This window comes from Zosterops lateralis (assembly GCF_965231275.1).
Source record: "Zosterops lateralis genome assembly, chromosome: 2".
NCBI lineage: Eukaryota > Metazoa > Chordata > Aves > Passeriformes > Zosteropidae > Zosterops > Zosterops lateralis.
The window spans coordinates 99052570-99074443 of record NC_139763.1 but is presented as its reverse complement, the minus strand read 5'-3'; the positions used below and the strand labels follow the sequence as shown (position 1 = coordinate 99074443).

The following is a 21874-nucleotide window of genomic DNA, read 5'->3' as shown; positions in this document are numbered from 1 at the left end:
AGCCTGGTGTTCACAGAACCTTTATCTTTAGGGCTTTGATTCTGCCAGTGTCATCTGATTCATGCTGTAACCTCTTCTGACTGAAACTACTGGGTCAGAAGCACAGTACTAAGGTTTATGAAGCAGTTCACTCATTTTGCATTCAGTTGAATTTGATCTTTTAGGTCAGGCAGGAGAGCTTGTGTGCATGCTTTAGATACAGTAGTCCTGAAAGATTCTCTTACTGGAGAACTCCAACAAGGATTCTGGCATTAACTGTCATATTATGAAATTCAGTTTTACAACCTATAACCAGATGCAGATGTAATTTCTTTGCTGGACTGGAAATAAATTAGCAAAGGTAATCATTTTCCATTTCTCTCTGCATCAGTTAACAGTTCTGAGAGTGAAACACCCAGGGAGAAAAGACAAATTTGATCATTCAAAGTGAAGAAGTTGGCCATTATGGACTCAGTGATTTCCCAGTCGGTTGATACCTGTATTTTAAATGATGACCATTCTAAGCAGGTATGAAAACAAGCTAATCTAAAAACATTACCCTGATAAGTTGCTTGTAGCCTCAAACCTTCTCCACCCATTCAGTTTTAATAAAATTTTAACTTCATTTTCCTTACCCAGTGTCCCTGCTGCTGGTGACACTCGCCCGTCTGCTGTTCGGACAAGATGTGTGATCTTAGTTTTCCTTGCTTTCCTCTTCTGGCTGCCAACTAAAGGCTCATGCATCATTGCTGGCTCTGGAGTGTTTAGGGTAGATATAGAAATTTTATTCTTCCAGGCAGACTCACTGGAATTTCTGTCTTCTAATAGTATGGCTAGGAAAAAAAAAAAAAACACAACATAACTTCAGATGTAAAATAATTCAGCCACTAGCTATGCTCATTTACCATTTTGCATCTATCTGCATAAAACTGTTCCTCACAGGCACTCAGAGCATAACCCATGGCAAGATATGATCTGAATGCCACAGATGTTTGCAGGGAAGTAACAGAATCCACCTTAAAGACATACTGAAGGTTCAAGTTTCTAGTATTTGCAAAGAAAACTGTGAGATTGGCAGTGGCACTTGAGTGGGAGCAGGGTATGGCTCTGTACAAAACATTCTGCAACAGAAGATGTCAGCAAGTGGCTAAGAGACAAAATATATTTAAGGAACAACAAGGGTCCTCACATGAGCCTCTAGCTTAGCTCACAGACAGACTGACAAGCAGAATTCAGCAATTCCTGACTAAAATCCAGTCTTACCTCTTTAGTCACTCTACATCAATTCCTCCAAGAAAGGGAAATATTACCTTTTACAAAATAACAAACCTTAAAAAACACCCCAAAGCCTACAAATACAAAAACAGAGAACTGGATCACAGCTGAAGACAAGCATGCTAAAAAAAGGAAGTAAGCATGGGATAGAATACCATGACAGAAATACTGCCCACATAAAGTCAGAGAATGAGAAAGGAACAGTTTAAATCTTTCTCAGCAGCTCCAGTGTTGGTGTTCTGAAGTAGCCTTTTAACCCGAACTGGAACATGATCCCAAATTTTCACTTGACTAAAGAGTTTACTTTTATCTTGTTCACAAAGAAATTGATGAGACAGCAATCACAAAACATATTTAAGCTTCCAAAGTCTGAGCTCAGTGCCTAGTCAATTGTCTGCAATTTGCATTGATTCAATAGGCCCTTCTGCTGATCCCACAGGGTATCACTAGTCTCCATAAAGGCAATCTGTGACATCTTTTTCCCTCCTGTGATAAAAGTGCTATGAAGCCTGCCCCATCTGTTGATCACTGTCAGCTACGGTTAGAAAGAGGTTACAGGTAGCAAATGGAATGCCCACATAATTTTTTACAGATGCCTAACTTATTTTGAAATTGGGAATGCTTATGATACTTGCACCGAGTTCTTGAGGTATTTTTTCCCAGTACACTGCTATCCTGAGTGATTACACATTTTTTCCTAAGGCCTGCACCTCATCTCCCCTGCTGCGTTTTCAACTCATTATTTTCTTTACTACCTGTCAGGTTATACCCCATCTCTTGGCAACAGCCCTTGATATCATCTTCCACAGCTGTTACTGTGTCTACAGCTAGCTTACTCTTCTCTCCAGTTTCTTTTAATCTTTCTCCACATTTTGAAGACTTGTTTAAGACACATTTGTCACTTTTTGGGTAGTTTGACCAGCAAAAACTACACACAGAGAACTGAAGCCAGAGTGCAAAGAACTGCTCTTTCAGAAGGGCTAAGAACTGAACAATTCCAATTGTTCTTCTGCACTGAGACTGGTGGGGTCACACAGGAGCACCCAGCCCCACAAACTGTGCACAATAGCCAAACAGTCTGCATGGCCTTTGCCTTCTTTCACATTAGTGTGTATTTCTGTTTATTGGGAGTTTTGTAGATTTAATGAACTTTCTATTCAGAGATATTGCAAACAAAGTCTTTATCTTTTGCTGGCTTCTTTAACTGTTCATTGTGTGAGGATGTGGACTAAATTAGGAGAACAGCTGTAACACATTTCATCTTGTTAGCAGTTGCCCTTTGCTCTTCTGTTTGAATGGGAAGGACCTTTTAATGTTTTATTGTCTAAGAATACAATCAGATCTAGTACATATGTGCAAAAACATTTGAAACTTTGTTTATGATCTTAACTCACTCGTGTTCTCTTGTAAACCATTTTCAAACTTGTGAATGTTCTTTTTTTGGGAAAAGAGCACACAGCTTCAATTAGCATTTTGAAGTGCTTAGCTCTAGCAGCCAGCCTTTCCAGAGCAGAACTTTGGTGTAAAACTGATTTTTTTTGTTAAGAGTGCTCAAGAAAAAGCACAGGAAAAGATCCACCCTGTAACAGTCCAATTAAGTAGAAGCACCAGTAACTACAAATGTGGCTTTCAAGTAACTCAACTGGGCCAACAGTGAGATGTTCAGATAAGCTTTGGGCATTGAGACCAGGATCTTAACTGGAATGTATAATTAAATAGGCAGCTTTCTCTCCAGATTTCTTATATGGGAATTTATAAGTGTTGATTATATTTTAATGTAATGGTCTGGTTGTAGACCAACACTACCTGTTAATTCTGATTTGCTCTAATTAGCACTATGACACTGCTGTCTACTTCTAGCTTGACTGAGTTTATAATGCTTTTAATCAGTACTACAACTCTTTTTTTTTTTTTACATTTAATAAAAAAATTGAGACATGATTTCGAACAATGAACAACATACAGCCTTGATTTGGTATGTGTTTAATTGGATGTGTTGTATGTCAGGTCACTAGAAATCAACTTGATTAATCACTACAGCTGAGGTTCCTCTTTATATTTTTTGTTCTCGTATGGTATGTGTCAAAAAATAAAGAGAAAAAAAACTCTTGAGAGGTAAAATAGGTAATAGTGGAAGACATAAAGAGTATATGATGTTGGCATGTTTGACTAAGAAACAGCAGAAGGTGGCTGTAGAAACTCATATGCAGTAAGTATATTCCCTCTCCATGTTTTGTTATTGTTTTATATTCCCTCTCCAAGTCGTTTTTTTTTTTCCATCCTTGAAATGAGACTTAAAAGTTGTCTACTTTCCTTTTCTCCTCTAGCTCTAACAGAAGCTCTTTATCACTTCAACACAACATTGCTGCCATACAGTCTTGAAGAAAGGAAGGACTGAAGGTGAGCAATAAATATTTTGTGTATGTGTGGGTGTAGGGTCAATGTTGAAGGGAAGAGCATCTTTTTTTCTTCTCTAGTAGTCTTAGTGGACACTGGGTTCAGGAATCATTTCACTGACTTCTTTACAGAGTATTATTCAAGTAGACATAAAACTTAACTTGGAAATCACACAAAGGTTGCACTCACAAAACCCTTCGCACTCATCTGTAGAGGAGAAAGGAGACCATGTTTCAACAACTCTACATCTAAACTATGTGCTCCTGCACCTCCTTCAAGAGGAACAGCATCCCACTGCTTCAAGTGACAAAAGTATTTCCAAACAGATGCTCCAAATCAGGACTTGGTTTTGTTCTGCAGGAAGGATAGGGCTAGCCAGGTTTAATTCCCTGTAGCTTTCTTTAATCTGTCTGATGTCCACCCTGCTTCCATGCTGTCCTGCATTCAAGAGCTGTCCCATGAGGAGCTCAGGTAGTTTTCAGGGGAACATTCTCCAGACATGAAATGAGGTTCTGCAGTTACTGTGCAGTCCTGCCAACAGGCAGTTGCCTATTCAGCTCTCCATGACAGTGTCATGGGCATGACTACTGGGTTATTTTTGCAAGCAGAGTTGAGAACATGGCATGAAGGTGTGGCCCTTTAGGCAAGCCTACACCTCGCAGAAGTGACTCTGAGACAGACATAGCCAGAGGTCTATGCCAGATGGTCTCCTCAGATAGGTTTGTTACAGGTCTGCAGAGTACACGTAGTCTTATTTCCCCCCTTCTTTGTGAACAAGAAAAATGAAGTCAATTGAACTGACTCAGTACAGCACAGCTTTTCAGACAAGCTTTTCAGACCAAACCCCAAGAAAACACAGACTTAAAAGAATTTCTTTAGTGATGCCTGTTACGAGAGAGAGCTGCAGAAGTTTAACCAAACTTAGTGGAGAACAAATGCTCTGTGGGTCTAAGCATGCTGGTATCAAGGAAGAAAGGTGGGCTGTCATGATTTAATTGTCTTTATGAAGTTAAACAGTGAAAATTTAGCCAGATAGAGCATAGTTTCAAGTCACCAGTGTCTGTGGAACCACTTCAGCAAGGAAGTGATGCCAAACAGACTGACCTGGCAGAAATTCCAGCTCTTCTGACAACAGGACACTGCTACAATACTGCTTTGGGGCCAGACAGCACACAGAGATGCAGCAAGGACTGTGGACTAACAAGCAGAGATACAAAGCAGCAGATGGTCAAGCCAGGTGTAGGAGACAGCCGCCTGGGCGGGAAGCTCTGCTGCAGGAGCCTGTGCTGATCCAGCCCTCCTCCAGCCAGAGTGGTTGCCAAAGGCACAGAGCTACTGGCTCCCTCTGGGCTGCAAGCCCCACAAAACAGGGCTCTGATGTGTGTGGGAGAGCTGCTGTAGGAGTGGGTGCAGGGACAGGGCTGTTTCATGCCTGAGTTGGTGCTGAGACAAGTGTTTTCATCTTCTCTTCTGCCCTTCCTGTGCCAAGGCCAGTGTTACAGCTGGCTGCTACACAGACCATGCAAGAGCCTCAGCACAGCTCACTAAGTGTACCTGCAAAGAGGCATTTTCTGTGACTTGTTATTTTAACTACTGCTTCCCATCAGAAAGCCTTGTTGGTGTGGCAGAAAAATAAAACTCCCAGATGAGTGCTAACCTCCCTAAACAGGCATGGGTCCAGCTGTGCCTTCCTAAGGAAGAGATCTATCTCTTGACATATTCAATTGCATCACTGTATGCTCTCTGTAGCATTTCACTGGTGTTCAACTGAGCTGTACCCTGCTCTAAGAGCAGCTGCAAACTCTTAATATGGTGACATGCACTGGTCCTTCCGTGTACCATGAGGTCAAAATTCACTCAGATTTCCATATCAGACACACGGAAACACAATACAATCACAATAAATCTGCCTTTACTGCACTTACTTCCCTTCACTCCTAACACAGATGCACACAGGCACACACACTTCAAGATGAAAAAACATGAAGCCAGCATGACCTCTGCTGACAGCAATTCTTCCAAGTGTCTCTTCTGCAGCTATACAAACACTCAAACTCTTTCCTTCTGCAAAATTAACTTCATAAAAACCAAAACCACACATTATGTGGACTTGTGACTCACCACAAGTACAGACTAACCACAAAAAGGAGTAAAAATTTTCATTTATTTTTTGATTCACAAAATGCTCAAATAAATATTATCTGAATTGAAATGGAGATTCTGGGATTCCCATCTTGAATGCTGCAGAATATGGGACAGCTCAGCTACATAGTTTAGGGCCTGTTGCCTAGGAACTCCCGGATGGAGGATGAAGATCTGTAGGCAGCACAAGAGGGAGAGGCTGTCCAGCACCTGCTGAGGCCATGCCCACACTGCACTTTTTCAGTCACTACAGGGTACATTTCATGTAGGTAAGACTCCAGATTTTCTCCCCTCTGTAAGTCAGGGGAAAATGCAGTTCCTCATTAATATACAGACATCCACTGCCTTTCCTCTGATTATATGTGGGCTGTGTAAGGCTTCTAAGTTCCTTGTGTCTTTGCTTTAGTCTTGGGAGAAACTTGGCAAGCTGGTTCTGCCCCAGCAAATGCACAGACACATCTTTAATGTTTAGACACTATGACATTATTCACATGCTTCACTTCCAAGGACATGCCTCTGTGCTGTGCTGGAATGAGGCCAGGGTACTCAACACTTGCCAGGGTTGAATCTTTGATCATAGTGCACACTTCACTTTGTATCAAAACATGCTGGCTTTCTTTTAAACAAATGCAGGGTTTGACATTTTGTTTACCCACATTTTTATCTGCAGATTTTAAGGTAGTTACATTTTTTACTCTTTACTTAATCATCTATTAAACACTTTCTGTTTCTTTTCCCCCAGGAGAATTTAAACACCCATTTCTCTTAATAATTTGTCTACATGGTCTATTAATAATTCAGGAACAAAATCTGAATGACGCCAAATAAAAACTATGCTAACGTATGATGCCTTTTTTACACCAACATGGAAGCAAGATAGTTACTTCTCATAAGCAACTCCCACAACATATTCGTTGTACAAATACAACAAGACAGAGCAAGTAATTTCAAACTATTTGCACCATGGAATGCAGAAGAGCAGGCAGAGCCTATGTGGGAAAACAGTGCAGGTGCAACACGGATGACAGAAAACACAGCATCAGGAAAGGAGAGGAAATTACATCTCACCTCTTAGGAAAAGATATTAACCATAAAGGTAGCTGGGGAAGCTGGAGATGGGAACAACAGTTTTACTATCTTAGAGATGAACACGAGTGGGGAAGAAACCAGACAAAATTATTGGAGTTAAATAAGCAGAACCAGAGAGGCTTTTCTACACTACAAGAACAATGCAGGAGAGAACACCACTGCGCAACAGCTAAAGAACAGCCTGGGCATGACTTGAATAGTGTGGGCAATATAATGACAAAAAAAAAAAAAAAAAAGGCCCAGTGAAGCAGGCTAAGCTATAATCCTGTACATACTGTACACTTGAAAATGCCCCTCAGAGTTGTGCGTTCATAGTTTGCAGGATTATGATACTCTAATAACAAGAAGATTTTAGAGAGCTAACAGTAGGACAGCAGGCAGACAAGCTCCAGACCATAACTCAAAAAACTGCAGAAGGTATTTTCAACAGGAAGCAAACAGAAAGCTGGTTTAAGATTTCTACATAGGCAGGACTGGAGGTTGGTACTTCTGAGATCTGGTGTAGAAACAAGCACTTACATCCTGACCAGGCTCTTACACCATGACCAGGCTCTTACCTTGACCAGCTGCAAAGTTCCAGACAGCAAGAAATCACAGGAATAGGAGATAGGGACATGCAAATGCTGTGGCAAAATAATATGATCACTGATACAGAAGGATGCAGGTAAGAGCAACCTAAAGACTACAGAACTGTGAGCTGTAGAAGATAAAATGTTTTCAGGGCCAGCTGCAGAACTGCCCCTGCTTTGTCAGCTCTGCTGCATGGCATCTGGAACAGGGAAACTGTAATTAAAGGGAGACGCCAAGTAAAAACAAAATGGCATCATAGTGGAGAAGGTAATATCAACTGGAGCCAGGAGGCAATGGAATCATAGCAGACAGGGAAAATAAGGAAACAAAATGATCAAAGACTAGAGAGCTGAGGTGTCTTTGTCTAGAAGCATTTCCCCGAGACTGAATTGAGAAAGAAGGCAGCTGAAAACCTTAATTAAGCGATGCACCAGTACCTGTGTCCGGAACATTAAGCTTCGTTCTGTGCTTAAATTTGCTGACAATTTTGTGGAATAAGTTCTTTTTCTGAGACTGGAATGAACCTACAGACAACATTAATAATACATACTTTTAATTAGAAGCTTGGAAAAGAGTACAACAGTCACAGTATGTATGTAGTGTACAACCTCCCCTTCCTGTAATACAAGTTGCCATTTGACAGGGAAGCACAAATCCTGACCTGCTGCCTGAAGGGACTGGAGGCTTTCAGCAAGCTGGAGTTCAACCCACCATCTCCCAATGTTTAAGTGCACACAATGCATTTTGGGGAATGAAGCCCTTAGGAAAGCTTAGCCATACAATAAAACAGGGGGGTTTCCTTGCTTGTTTAAACATATGCTCTCTTTTGTACATATACTGGGCACGGCTGGCAGGGAGTAAACAGTGCTGGAAACACACCACTGCTGAGCAGTGTTTACAGAGCATCAAGATCTCTCTCTCTCACTCTGGCACCCCAGCAAGTAGGCTGAGGGTGTTCAAGAGGTTAGGAGAAGACATGGTTGGTACAGCTGACCCACACTGGCCAAAAGGCATTTCACACCATAATAAGCACAAAACTGTGGGGAAAGTTTTTTTAGAAGTTGTCCATTGCCTCAGGTACTGGCTGGGCATCAGTTTGTTAGTGGTGAGTGCTGGCTTTTACACTACTTGTTTTCTCCCTCCCCCTTATGAAACTGTCTTCTTCTTGACTCAGGAGATATTTTTCCTTGTTTTTGCCCTTCCTATTCTCTTCCACATCCCACTGTGGGAGTGAGCAACAGGGTGGGAACCTACTTACCAGCCAGGGCCAACCCACAGCGGGATGCCTGAGCTATCTCTGCCTTTCTGGTGACCAGAAAGGAGATATACTAAGTGCAAAAGTAAAAGCTCCCAGAGAAGGAAGGTGAGGTTATGTCCAGCTCATGGTATCACTCCTACTTTGCCAGCAGTCTTTACTAGGAGCAGTCAGAAAACATCTTGTGTGACACTGGACCACAAAATATGCCACTATCAGAGGTCACTAAGCAAGCCTTTGCCTCATTAGGAGAGCAATCAGTGCCATAACAGCAACACAGGCATAAGAGATGCATAACCTCCACAATGCAAAGCCATTTTTAGGGGGTTTAGAGAAACTCAACTTCAAAATCTTATTTCCAATGACAGTGGACAAGTAAGTGTTCAGGCTAGTTCAGAATAGCCCAACCCAAACAGAAATGAGATGCTGTGCACATCACAAGATGACTTTATAGCCTAAGAAGTGGGTGTCCATCCCATCTCTAGTTCACCGGGAACAGGATTCTACCCACTACAAATACTGGCCTTTTCCACTCCTCCTCATCCTTAAAAGATGACACACACACTGGCTATTGGGACACAACTGCAAACATATAGGAATATGCAAACAGAGTAAGCTTACATTATACATCTGCAAATTGCCATCTCAGACTCCCTATACAAGGAAAGAGAGAGTAAAGTGTGTAGCACATGGAAGTATTTAGTCTTATGAAGTGAAAGCCATTCACAGACACTAGGCTGTCTGATCAATACTGAAAATTACTGAGAGAAAGCTAAAATCCAGCCAGAAGCAGGCACAGAAACTTTAACATCTTGCACATGTTGGCTTTGTGGCTCACTGCTACTTCTTTTTTAATATGCAAGAAATCAAAACTTAATGGAGAAAGCTTAATAAATTTCCAAAAATCCTGAAGTTAAACAGCAAACCAAATAAAGTCCAAGAAAGAGATCATCTTAGCTTCAAATGGCTTCAGTAGAACCTGCATAGAAAATACCAGAAAGTACAATAGAAGAGGTCGTATTTGCTCAAACTTTAGTGATGTTTTTCACTGTTTTTCAATTTTTACAACAGCTTCCTGAGCATCACAGAGGACTAGTCTAGTGTCACTGCAACAAAAATGTAAAGGGATGAAAAAGCTTAGAGAGCTTGAGCAGAAACCTAAGTGTAAGAACTCAGGTTTTCTCGATACCAAGCTCAAATACTTCATCCAATCAACAGAAACAAGTTTTCCCACAAGTTCCACAAGACACAGGTACATAACTACATGATTCTTGTGACATTTTTATTATTGCTTTTTAGTTAGCTGATTAGTGATTTTTGCAGGTGCTTGGAAGAAGCAAAATGTTATATATCACTGTATGTACATATCACATGTCTAAATTTCTACAGCTCAACCTGCACCATACAAATCATTTCAATTACTATCACAGCCAGCCAGCCAATGTCAGCAACTCTAAGCAGAATAATGAGATGAAAAACTCAGAAAAAGATGACGAGCATTGCACAGAGGGGGAAAGCCATGTCTTTAATCTCTTTTTTTTCCCATCAAAGGCAACTTTGTCATAAGCCTGTATCTGCAAAATGCTACTTTCTCACATGGAAAATCTAAGGACTTTAGTAGGGCCAAAAGAAAGGCTGCCTTTCAGTAAGGAAACCTCCTATTTCCTTCCCTTTTAGCTGTTACTCCTGTGGGACAGTGCCCAGTGACACTTAGAACACCTTTGGCCATAAATACATTGAGAGAGAAGACTGGCTAATAACTAAATAAGTCAACAGTTCATACTTGGACCTGACAATGTAACTTCTGACTCCACGAGAAACTTCATCCACACCCTCTGCCTTAAGAGTGTAGGCACAGGCACCATGCAGGAGTTGCCAGGATGCCTGGCTGGGCTACACACCTGTTTCATGGACACAACAGGTAAGTATTCCAAGACTTTGAACAAATGCCACTTGTGAACATTCAATCCAGAGAAAATCAAACTGAAAAAAATGAACCTAAAAGTCTTGCTGTTAGGCAATGGACCCTCCATGTCGTCTCCTATAGCGAAAACCTTTTAAGGTTACTTTACTTGACATTATTATACAGCCATCTACTCATCTTGCTCTGTTAGAAATATTCTACATGGCTATTCCTCTCCCTAGCACTTTGGCAATTGCCAGAGGATTTAATCCCTGGCTTGTCCATTGTGCTCAGAGAGGGCACTAGAGATTCCTCCTGGAAATACTTGCTACTGCCAGTGGCAGCTGCTCAGGGAAGCAGCAGGCAAAAAAATGAACCATAACTGCATTTCCTCCAAATTTCATGGCATAGGCTTAGTTTGCTCTCAAAAAGTTCCCTGTTTTTATTAAAAGATCTGATGAAACAGAGGACATTTCAACAAGATCCTAACAAAATCAGGGCAGTCTGTGTATTTCTGCATCTCTCAGAGGAAGGCACTGTATTTTTAGGTCGTGATCCTTGGAATGTTACAGCACGAAATCTCCAAGCATCTGAATGCTTTGAACCGAGCCAAAAAAACCCCAGAGCTAAGACCAAGAGGAATGCCACAAAGCAGCATCCATTTTAAGCTGATGCCTTCTTTCTAGCCCTAGAGGCCACAGACAAAAAAAAAAAGAGAGAGAAAAAAAAGTAGACAATCTCTTCCCCCAAATTAAAGCACACTGTGAATTCCCCTTTTTGCCTTCCCAAAATGAAAGCTTTAGTGCAGTCTTTGGTGTATAAGTGAGCATTTCTTCACAGTACAAAGCAGAAATAATGACTCTGCCTGTTGCTCACTTTTGCATACAAGCAGATTAGTGACTCACTGCAGACAGCTGACTTCTGCGTGGTGGGATGTTTTGGCACATATGCCATTGGAAAGAAGAAAAAAAAAAAAGGAAACAGTCACAGCTCCAGTAAATGTCGGAGCAGGCCATCTGCACAGATTCAGTATAGCTCTATTCTTCAGCCATTTTGTGACATTATTATTGTATATGCACGTTCCCAGTTCAAAACATTTGGTGTGGATTTTGACAAAGCTTTATGGCTTTTTCAGTCCTGCTCCCATTGAAGAAAGACCTCCCAATCATTTCAATGGGAGCAGAATTTAGACAAATTGAAAACTCTGGGGAAAAAAATGCCTCTCATTTAAGAAAACATTCAAATTTCCTTTCATACATGTGGATGTGAAAGAGCTTTCATGCTACAAGGTTCTTCAGGTGTTTTTATATGAAGTGTGGACTAGACATGACAAGCATAACAAGAGTAAGTCAGTGGGCACTGCCCTACTGGTTTTCCACTTCAGAGCAGGAAAACATCCTAAAAAAACTGGCCAAGTGGTTAGGTAGCAGATCAAGCCTGTTGTAGGTATAGGCTAAGGACATTTGACAGAAAATCAATCCAGCACCATTTACTTCAAAATAAAACTTATTAAAGCATAGTTACAGTTGGGGGTGGGGTGCAGAGAAATACCCCAAACTCAACAAACAAAAACATTTCTCCATTTTTATCCACCCAACATCCTGGGGAAGGTTTAGAGTGCAGCACTCCAACATGTTTTCTAAATTTTAAATGTTTAGTAGACACTGTAGACTTCAAAAATTAAGTAGTTAATTAATCTGTGCTGAGTGAAAACAAGTAGATAGTTTATGATCCTGCACATGCTCATTCAAAAAAAAAAACCAGCACATCATTTCAATGAGTGTTTACTTAAGCATATCCCTACTGATTTTTATCTGATTTTGGAAACAGCCAGAGGCCCCAAACACTTGTAGACACTATTTGTGCTGGACAAGTCTTCTAATTACCTGACAGAGACCCAAGGAAAAGCCTCACAGCAGAAACAACTCCACGTAACACAGTAATGCAGAGCAGTGCAAAGTTAAGGTCTCCCACATCCCAACAGAGTCACATAAAAATAAAAAAAAATTGCATAAAAATAGGATGCTACTTTTGTTTAATTTTAACAGTGTAAAAAAGCAGGACAATTCAGAAAACCCATAACCACCCCACACCAAGCTCTATTATTTTGCATGATATGCCAGTTTAATTTCCTGCAGTACTTGCAGTAGCCTAGCACAGACCTGCTTGTGCTATGCTTCTGGAGACCAGGGCTCTCTAAGAGTCTTTATGTTCATCACACTTCACCAGACAACAGGCTCAACAGCCTGTCAGTACATCACAAATTAAATTGAGGATTCAGTTTAATAACTGTTTGGCTCAACTGGAACAAATTTTACCAAGCTAGTAAGGTCATCTGTATGCACTTTAGGTCAGATCATTTCAAAACCCAACTCACATCCTATTTTTACACATCCTAAGAAAATAAAACATTTAAAACTGACCTACTGCCATGAAATAATTACTTTTAATCAATCCTTCTCTTCCAGAAGAAAAATGGTTTGTTGGAAAGTTTTTCAACTACCTCTTGAGTGCCGACTGAACCTTGCTCTTCAGGGAGTTGGAATGACTGCCACTAAACTGTCGGCTTGCCCAGCTGAAGTGTGTGAATTCAACATTTACTGGAATGAGAAGCAGGTATCACTAGCTCTGTCTGGATTTAGTTTGGGGCTGTGGTTAGATGTTCACTAAAGAAAGAGCAGTGTTACTATCCGATATTCCTGCCCTGGGGCTGCTTGTTGCAACCCCACTGCTCAGTTGGTGGAAAAGTTCATGTGACTGTTTACCATCTGCTCAGTGCAAACTCAGCTGGCTTAATTTAAAGAGCCCTTATTGTCAGCCAGAGGCAAACACTCATGACTGTCTCTGCAGGGCTGTGCCAAAGCTACTCAGATCAGGCTTGTAACCACCCTGCAGTTACGGTTTTGACCTTCCCTTGAGACAAGGCCGAACATATTCCAAAGCTCTTTAAGTGATGCTAACAAAGATAAAACCGAAACTCTCCTGTATGAACCTACTCAAAAGCAGAACACAGTTCTGGGTTACCTGGCTTGAGGCAGAATTCTAGCCCACCATTCCTAAACACGGGGCCTGCAGAAGTTTTAAACATACAGACACTTGAACAGGTATACTGGTGTGAGAAATCCAATGAGCTGCTACTACAACTTCAATTGCTAGATCAGTGTAGCTAAGGATTTTCTTCCCAACAGATGTTGCTTAATTACCAGTGTGTTATCACACTGTAAAGCAATTCATTCATGCTCATTTAAGAAGTTCTGTCAAATACATACCATAAAACAAAATTAAAGGCAGCTGAAGTCAGAACTAGCTTGGTATTAGCACAAGTCTAATTTTGCAAAGTGGCTGTTCCACATCTAATTACAAAAATCAATACCAAAATTGGCAAGCACTAGAAAAGAACAGCTGCTCGATCCTGCACAGTGTAATGTGATTATTTGTGAAGCATTCAAAAGGCATGGACCTAATCCAGGGTCACCTGGCTAAAACAGCCGTATTAGATCTTAAAACCTGTCAGTCAGCAGAACTACCATTGTTGCAGAAAAGGAAACCAACTTCACATTGCAAACTGTGCCTGATGAGGATTCTTTTGAACATCCCTTTGTCTTGTGGAATTACTGGCATATAATTCCTTCATTTTGTGATGCTTCTATACTGTGTATATGCATCAGTATTTCTGCCACAGTATAAAAGTAGTTTTACCACACCACATTGTCACTTCTCTACCACCTCTGTGTCACACATTGTCTGTATAAAAAAAAATAGCCAAGTGTGTCATGAGTTTCTCTCTATGAGCCTCAGCAACGGAACTGAGTATGGAATTGGTTTTCATGTCCTCCAATTTTTTTTTAATCACATCAGAACATTTTTGCTCAAAACTTGTGACAGAATTATGATCTTGATACAAGAAAAATTCTAGATGCTTCATTCAGACATTTCTGGTAGCTCATGTTTTAATTTACAGACCTTAAAACTACAGTGAAACTAGAATAGCCATAAAACTAAGCTTAGAAAAATGTCAAAATGGAACCTTTGATCATTTGCCCTTTTTTCCCTATTTTCTTGTGGGAAAACTTGTCAAATTCACTTACCACACAAATATTCATGTTTTTGAAAAACTTTCTTGCTATGAGAAATACATTTCATGTACAAACTCTACCCAGTTCTACGTATCATGAGAATCAGGAATCAAGAGTGAAAACAATCAGCCTGAAAACTAAACCGGATGAGAACCAACTAACTTCAGTGCTAGGAAATTTCTTCTTTGACTTCACATTTTTCACAGGTAACAGTAAAGAATGTATAAATTCCTCAGTTTGTCACAGCACTGCTGTTGTTTAAGAATGTTCCATACTTGGCAATTTACCTTTGTTGGATTTTGGTAGTTCACATGAGCCGCTTCCAATCTTTCGCTTTTTCCTCGAAACAGCTGAATTTTTCCTGTCAAAGGTAATAGGACTGTATTGAGGGAGGCTGTTGAATTTCTTTGCAAATTCTTCTTCCAATTTTGCTAAGCTAAATGGGAAACAAAACCATTCAAATTAAATGTAACTCTTTCTGGAGAAAAAAAATTATACCGTTTAAGAGCATGTGTGTGTACACATGCATCCTTCTACACAGAGTGAGGGGAAAAACAGGTAAGTGCACACACTGTAAGCACCAAACCAGTATATATTAATCCAACTTTGGAATGAGAATGTACATTTCTGCTTCAGCACTTTGTAACAGTGCAAATTGATTACCTTAGTAGCATATATTAAAATTAGAAAAAAAAAAAATCAATGCCATACTGGTGACATTTAGCTCTGCTGCACAGATTCATAAAAGAGATTTGTCTGTTCTGTGAGGGGCATGAACAAAGACAGTAAAACCAATAAATAAACCAATAAAATAACTTCACATAAAAGTTCTTACACCAGAATGAAAACAGCATTTCAAACCAGAAGAAGAATGTCAAACTAATCCATCTTCTGTGGATATTCTGAAATGTGAAGCTTTGGGGTGGGAATTAGTTTTGTATTTGTTCTGGATGATTAGATCTTCTCCCCTCACATTTTATTTGCTGTGAGATGAAAATTGCAACCACCTTATGCTTTTATAAAACCCAACATGCCTCATACTGCAGCCCAACCTGAATGACTGTCAGCAGATTAACTACAACTCAAGAAATCCACAGACAAGGTATGATTGTTCCTATAGCAGAAGAAAACAAAGCACTCAAAAGAGGATGGCACAATATTTCCAGCTGTAATGACTACACTGGGTTGCATAAGCACTCTGTTCCTGCAAATTTTTGCAGCCAGGCAGAAGTAGAAATTGTGTTTTAGTAAAAGGCAGTGCACACAGTTACGCAGGTTATAAATAGCACTGTCAATGCAAGGGGAACAATGACATTTTCCACTTGTTTTTAATTCTCCTTGCTATTAAAAACCTCAGCTTGACAGAAGTTGGCACGACTGTTGGAAGGATGGCCCTCATACACTTGGAAGCATCACAAGAAACATGGTACTTCTCTCTGCTTTCTGAAGCACCACTTCAAACAAACTGCATTCTAAAAGCTTTGGTACACAGAAAGATACCTAATTTTTTCTCCGTAATTATTACTTCTCTCAGTAGGCAATTTTCCATCTTAAAATACAGCCTTGCCTCTTTGCAGACCAGGTGGGTGGTGGGGTTTGTTTGATTGTGTACATGTTTTATTTTGGTTTTAAATCAGAAAGGTATCTGACATCAGTAGTGCTTGGTACTGGTGCTACCTTTTTCTCTTCAACATGGATGTTCCCTGACAACCACAAAACCATGGGATTTTCTGCTCTGACAGCTGTCATGCAATACCATCCTCTGACTCAGCTCCTATCCCACTGTCTGTTCCCACCTGCCTCAGCTCCTGCCCCGAGGGCATGAGAGGGGCTGCAGCTCCAATTGAGGAGGCCAAACCTCATCTGAGTGGATGAGCTGCCACCCTGGCTAGTCATTTATAACTTGTGAGACGTGCAGGCAATGGGGAGCGCAGCTAGCTCTATGGCAGTGATTAATTATTTAAAGAAATAAAAAATCATCCACGCTGTCACACATTTTAAGAGTCTCTCAGAAGGCTGGTTAGACACGTGTAGCTGAGCTGAGGTGTTCATGCTGCACGGCCTGGTCCTGCCAGGAGTGGGCTGTACGTGGGGAAAGCACATCAGACCCAGACCATTGGGGAAATGCAGGAAGCTACTGACGGGCAAGGGAAGAGGACACAGGGAAAATGATGTGATTCTGAAAAGGTGAGGACCCTTTCACCAACACATCTACAAAATGAGGCTGAAATGTGATGCTGAAGGGAGCAGAGGGAGTTAAGTGGAGCAGGTAGAGGTAAAAACAGCTCTTCAAGTAGCCTGAAGGTCAGGTAATGCAATGGAAAGGGATACAGGACACCTTCTCCAGCACTTATGCTTCACAAATTCTTAATTCTGCCTTTACAGAGGTCACTAAATAATACTCATTAATGATGCAACTGAATAAAGATGAGAGATTGGAAAATATGTACTTCCTCATCCAGCCAGGGTAGAGCAGCACTGAATGAATGATTTAGACAATTTTCCTAGCTACTTTGAATAAATAATTTATAACTACTTTTTTATGCTACAAGATGTGATCAGTTTTCCCATCACTATGTGTGAAAAGTTTTCAATCTTTCAACTTAAAAATATTTCCAAAACTTACACAAAACTATAAAAATACAAAGTGCTCCCTTTTTTCTTGACTAATTTTTGTTGACTATTCCAATAAACAAGACTTGGGGATGCCCACTGATTAATAACTTTGCTGAAATTGAGCTGCAATTAGATGTCATATAGACTAGGTTGTAGAAAGGGTACTGTAAACCTGCAAAACCAAACCTATCATAATTTTAAGCATGAAAAATGAAAAACTCCCCCTTTTTAAATTCACTTTCCCATCTGCAAGAATTTGCAAGTATGAATGGCTATCTACATTTAATTACTGCGCCTGCAGCTAATTAAATCTGTAATCCTCTGACAAAAATCATTACTTGTATGCTAGGAAAGTAATTCTGTGCAGTCTTGCTAAATTTTAATGCATCTATACTCATTAAATGTTTTAAAGATATATTTAATTTCATCATGGTGGACATAAGCAGTTTAAATATCTTTTCTCTACAACAGAAAAATGACATATTTATCATAATTATTTGACAGTATAAGAATATTGTTTACTATTTCTATGTAAGTAATCTCCCCAAGTGAGCAAAGAGATCTATTTTTTCTAGTCTAATCTGGTTTATGATGATTGAACACCTACACAGAACTTTAAATAGTGCTTGCAAAGTACTCTGAAAATGTAAGTAACCCTTTTCACCACTTTTTGAGCAGGTAAATACCGTGTGGTTTGTTTATAACTAAGCAAATAACATCATTCAAATTAACTTACAGTCATATAAACTGGGGAAGATCTCAAAGGAATTACTTTGCTATATAAATGACAGGTATTTAGAGCATGACTCAAAAAAAATCAACTGGGTTTTTAATTTTAGGAATTGTGATTATTTGGGTGTTTGATGCAGGTCACTTAGCCGTAGTTAGGAGGACTCACTCTTAAATTCTTAGGCTGACTTAAATAAAACACCAAACGCTGTTAAGCCACAACTTACCCAAAAACAAACTCTTCCTTTGGCTTAGTCTTTTTCAGTTTTTTGTTCCCACTTGTCCCACTTGGGGAAAAGGCCCAGATTTCTTCATTCCAGCATCCTTCATGATCTGAGGAGTTACCTTTTCCTGAGCTTCTTTTTCCTGTGATGAAGGCAGAAAATTGTTTCCCATCTTTAGAAAAACGTGCCAAAAGAAAGTAGACTCAGAAGAAACTCGTGTACCCAGTCAGTACGGCAACTTATGAAACCCGACCTTTTTGAAGGCAGTTACAAAACATTCTTTGTTTTAAACTGGGCAATGATGATATTGACAACTATTCTGCATCCCCTATCTCTGTCTTTTCTTGGACTACCTCAAAAAGTCAGGATCCCTTAAGGTATAAAGAAAAAAGAGATGAAGAGATATACGATAATAAGCTTCCCTAAATTACAAACATCTTTTTTCTTTTCTGACTGTTCTAATTACACATATAAATCTACCAGTCGGAAAAATACATTTCCAGACATCTCACTGAAAGCTTCCAGAAATTATCTCAAATTTGTCCTTCCACAAGATAAAGGGTTTTCACTTAATGCCTACAGCAAAACTAACAACCAAAGCAAAACCAGAACACATTTGCTTCTTGCAGGATTGAGAACTATGCTCACAACCACAAGAGTTGTTTATATAGAAACAAGGTAATTGTTTGGGGTTACATACATCACAAGTCCTGAACACATCTATCAGCAGGCTAACAAATTAAACAACAAAGTCTTCAGTCAAGAGGTTAAAACTCAGATCACAAAAGACAAAAATAGAGCAGTTAGGAATTTGTGAGGTAAGCAGGAACACAGATCACAAGATTTCAAAAGACCTGCCCTGGAACATGGAGTCCAGCCACTCCACCTGCCCGTAGCATCTCAGGTGGCCAGACACAACATTCCCACTGCACACTGCTCAAATTCCAGCTTAAACATGGACTTTTGCTTTTTCTCCCACTCCAGGCAGGCTTGTGCAGTTCATGCTGAAAACAAAACACTCAAAGCCACCCACCTCTGTCCACATTAGCGCGCAGAGATGTGAGCATGCCCTCTGACACCAGAGTTTTATAAAGAGCACCTTTGCAAGACCTCTCCGATTTCCTGGAGCCACAGGTTTCTATCTTTTTAACACAGTCACTATCCTCAGTTTTGACCTGTTCTGGTAAGCTTTGGGGTACCACCTCCTCTGTTGGGGTCAGTGGTTCCACTTTAATGTTATCAGAAGCCTCACAGGGTACTTCCTTGCTGGCTTCAATACTAAGGAAATCGGGAGGCTTTGATTCTTTGGTGGTCTCCATCGGCTTCTCCTTTGATGTTTTCCTCTCTTTCGATTTCACTTTTTTCTTTGGTGATTTTGTATCCAACATGCTTCCCTTCACATTTGAGACGGGGCGGGGTTTTTTGCGGGGAGTGTCCGCGAGTCTCTCGGCCCCCCAGTCCCCCTTGGCCACGGCTTCGATCGTGTACATTACACTTTCAATGTCCGACTCGGAGGACTGCCTCTTTTTACAAGATTTCTTGGGGGTGGATTTTTCATTTGTGTGCCGGTCCAACTTATTTTTTTTCTTTTTCTTCTTTATCTTTTCTGGCTTTAGCCCAAGGATCGTCATGTCACTCATGAAAAGCTCCGGAGAACGGCACACGTGATCCTTTGTGTTATCCTTTCTCTCAAAAGGACTGTTTTCCATTGCGAGACTAGTAAAATCTCTGCATTTTGCAGTTTCTGATTCCTCAGCTTTTGTTTCATCTGGGCTTTGCATTTTCTCTATCTCTGATTGTTCTACTTTTCCTTTACTGGAGTCTTTTAATGTTGTTTTCTCCAGTCCTAATTCCATGGCCTCTAAAACTTCCTCTTCCTCATCTTCCAGTGCTTCCACTTTTGTTTTCCCAGGTTCTTTCACTTTTACTCCTTCTGAAGCAAGGCACATCTAAAATAAGTTTAAAAACAGTCCCATGAAACAAAGACCAACTGTTAACATTACTTTCTTATACTAACAAAAGCATTAAACAGGGAATGTCTCTGGCATTTTAGTTTAGGAAAGCAAACTGTGCTACAGGACAGTACTGAAAAACAGGCTGAAGCCCTGCTGAAACTGATGCAATGGGATGAGGGCTAAGTGCTAGAATAAGGCTGGTGGGTTCTGTTCTGCTCTAATAGAAAAAGACTCCAACTGATCTCAGTGGTGTTTCCTTTAAAGCTCCTTATATAATCTGGAAACCCACATTGTCGGAATATCTGAAATGCAGAAACAGAACAGAGTTATCTCTGACTAGAACTTGAAATCTCACATCCGCTCCCCTCCAGCTTTCAAATGTACCTGATACAATTCCTTTCTCCATTTTCCAAATGGCCTTGAAGGAGGGAGGGAAAAAATATTTACTACTGAATCTTCCTAACTGAAATTATTTTCCTTTACTTGGATGTAAGAAATAATTTGGAAGGTAGTACAAAAGCCTTCCAAATCTTTCTTCTCATGTCACAGACTTATTTTGCAAAGAACTGCAAAGCAGCAGTGGTTGCCATGGTTATCTTCTCCTGGAAATAACACTAATAGAAACCAAAATCCTCATACTATCTGAGGAACATCGATATTCAAAAAAAGAGCTGTCAGAAGGTCCTCAAACTGCCATGTTCCTGTAGCACTGACTTGGGAGATCCTTTCTGTTTTGGATCACCTGTAAGCTATGTGGACACCTCTACAGAAGGTAGTCCTTCATGGCCCCAATCAACTGCCCTTGGGAAGACATGCTTTGCTCTTACTGTCCCCTCTCAAAGCCCCCAAGCTGAATTCTCAGTGCAGTTTTGTTTTTAGAACAAATGCTCCAGTCACCTGGAGCAAAACCAGATGGAAGAGGCTTGCTTTGAACCGGACATCAGAAGGTTCCCACAGCTCAGCCCACAGGCCATGTGGTCAGTACCTCCCCCAGACACCTGGGTTCTCTTTAGGTCCATTTTAGATTTCTCAGTTTGGCTAGGGTTCTTTTTCTTGCAAATAGAAAAGTCTCTCATACCAATTTATGTAATAAGAAAACACCAATGATTGGGATGTTTTTGTAGCAGGTTTCCAAAATTCTTGCTGCACAAGGTAGAAACTACTGATCTGGTTCAGAACAAGCTGGGCTGAGTACTCTAAAGCACCAGAGCTTGGGCAACACACAGTATCTATTGGGAAGCAGGTTAGACCAGGCAAAGGAGAACTCCACAACTATGTTGACATGTGCTCTTGGTACAAAGATATTTCTATGACTTTTACTACACTGCAATGTTAAGCACAGCCTGTGATTTTCAAAAGCTAAAGATCAATCTTTAATATGGAGCTCAGTGGACTAAGAATATTTTGTCAATTCAACATACATCCCCTAGCCAATGGATTTTTTCCTTTTATACATTTGCTTCTTCTGCAGTAGCCAGTAGTACAGAGCTATAGATGCGGCTACAAAAAAGTGACTTCTGTCTTGTCTAAATAAACTTGCAATTAAACAATCTTCAAGATTGGGAAAGCTTTAAAAAAGTGTTTAGAAACAAAATAAAGGCAGAATTTCAATAAAGTGCCATTGGCTTTAAGTGCTCCCAGAAGGAAGATCTGCTGAGAGTATC

At 40.3% G+C, this 21874-nt stretch overlaps 1 protein-coding gene across 11 annotated transcripts in view; it reads right to left on the bottom strand.

Annotated features, from left to right (window-relative positions):
- Positions 1-21874, bottom strand: part of BBX (BBX high mobility group box domain containing) — a 140207-nt gene that overhangs the window by 10971 nt on the left and 107362 nt on the right. For 8 of the 11 annotated variants that reach the window (XM_083885271.1, XM_083885272.1, XM_083885266.1 and 5 more), the window contains 5 exons: positions 19289-20204; positions 18259-18397; positions 14974-15122; positions 7890-7976; positions 615-812 (listed from right to left, as the gene is read on the bottom strand). In XM_083885271.1, coding sequence (XP_083741397.1) covers positions 615-812; positions 7890-7976; positions 14974-15122; positions 18259-18397; positions 19289-20204 — 1489 coding nt within the window. The remainder of the gene's footprint in view (positions 1-614; positions 813-7889; positions 7977-14973; positions 15123-18258; positions 18398-19288; positions 20205-21874) is intronic. The other 3 variants (XM_083885265.1, XM_083885267.1, XM_083885268.1) reach the window with 3 other exon arrangements.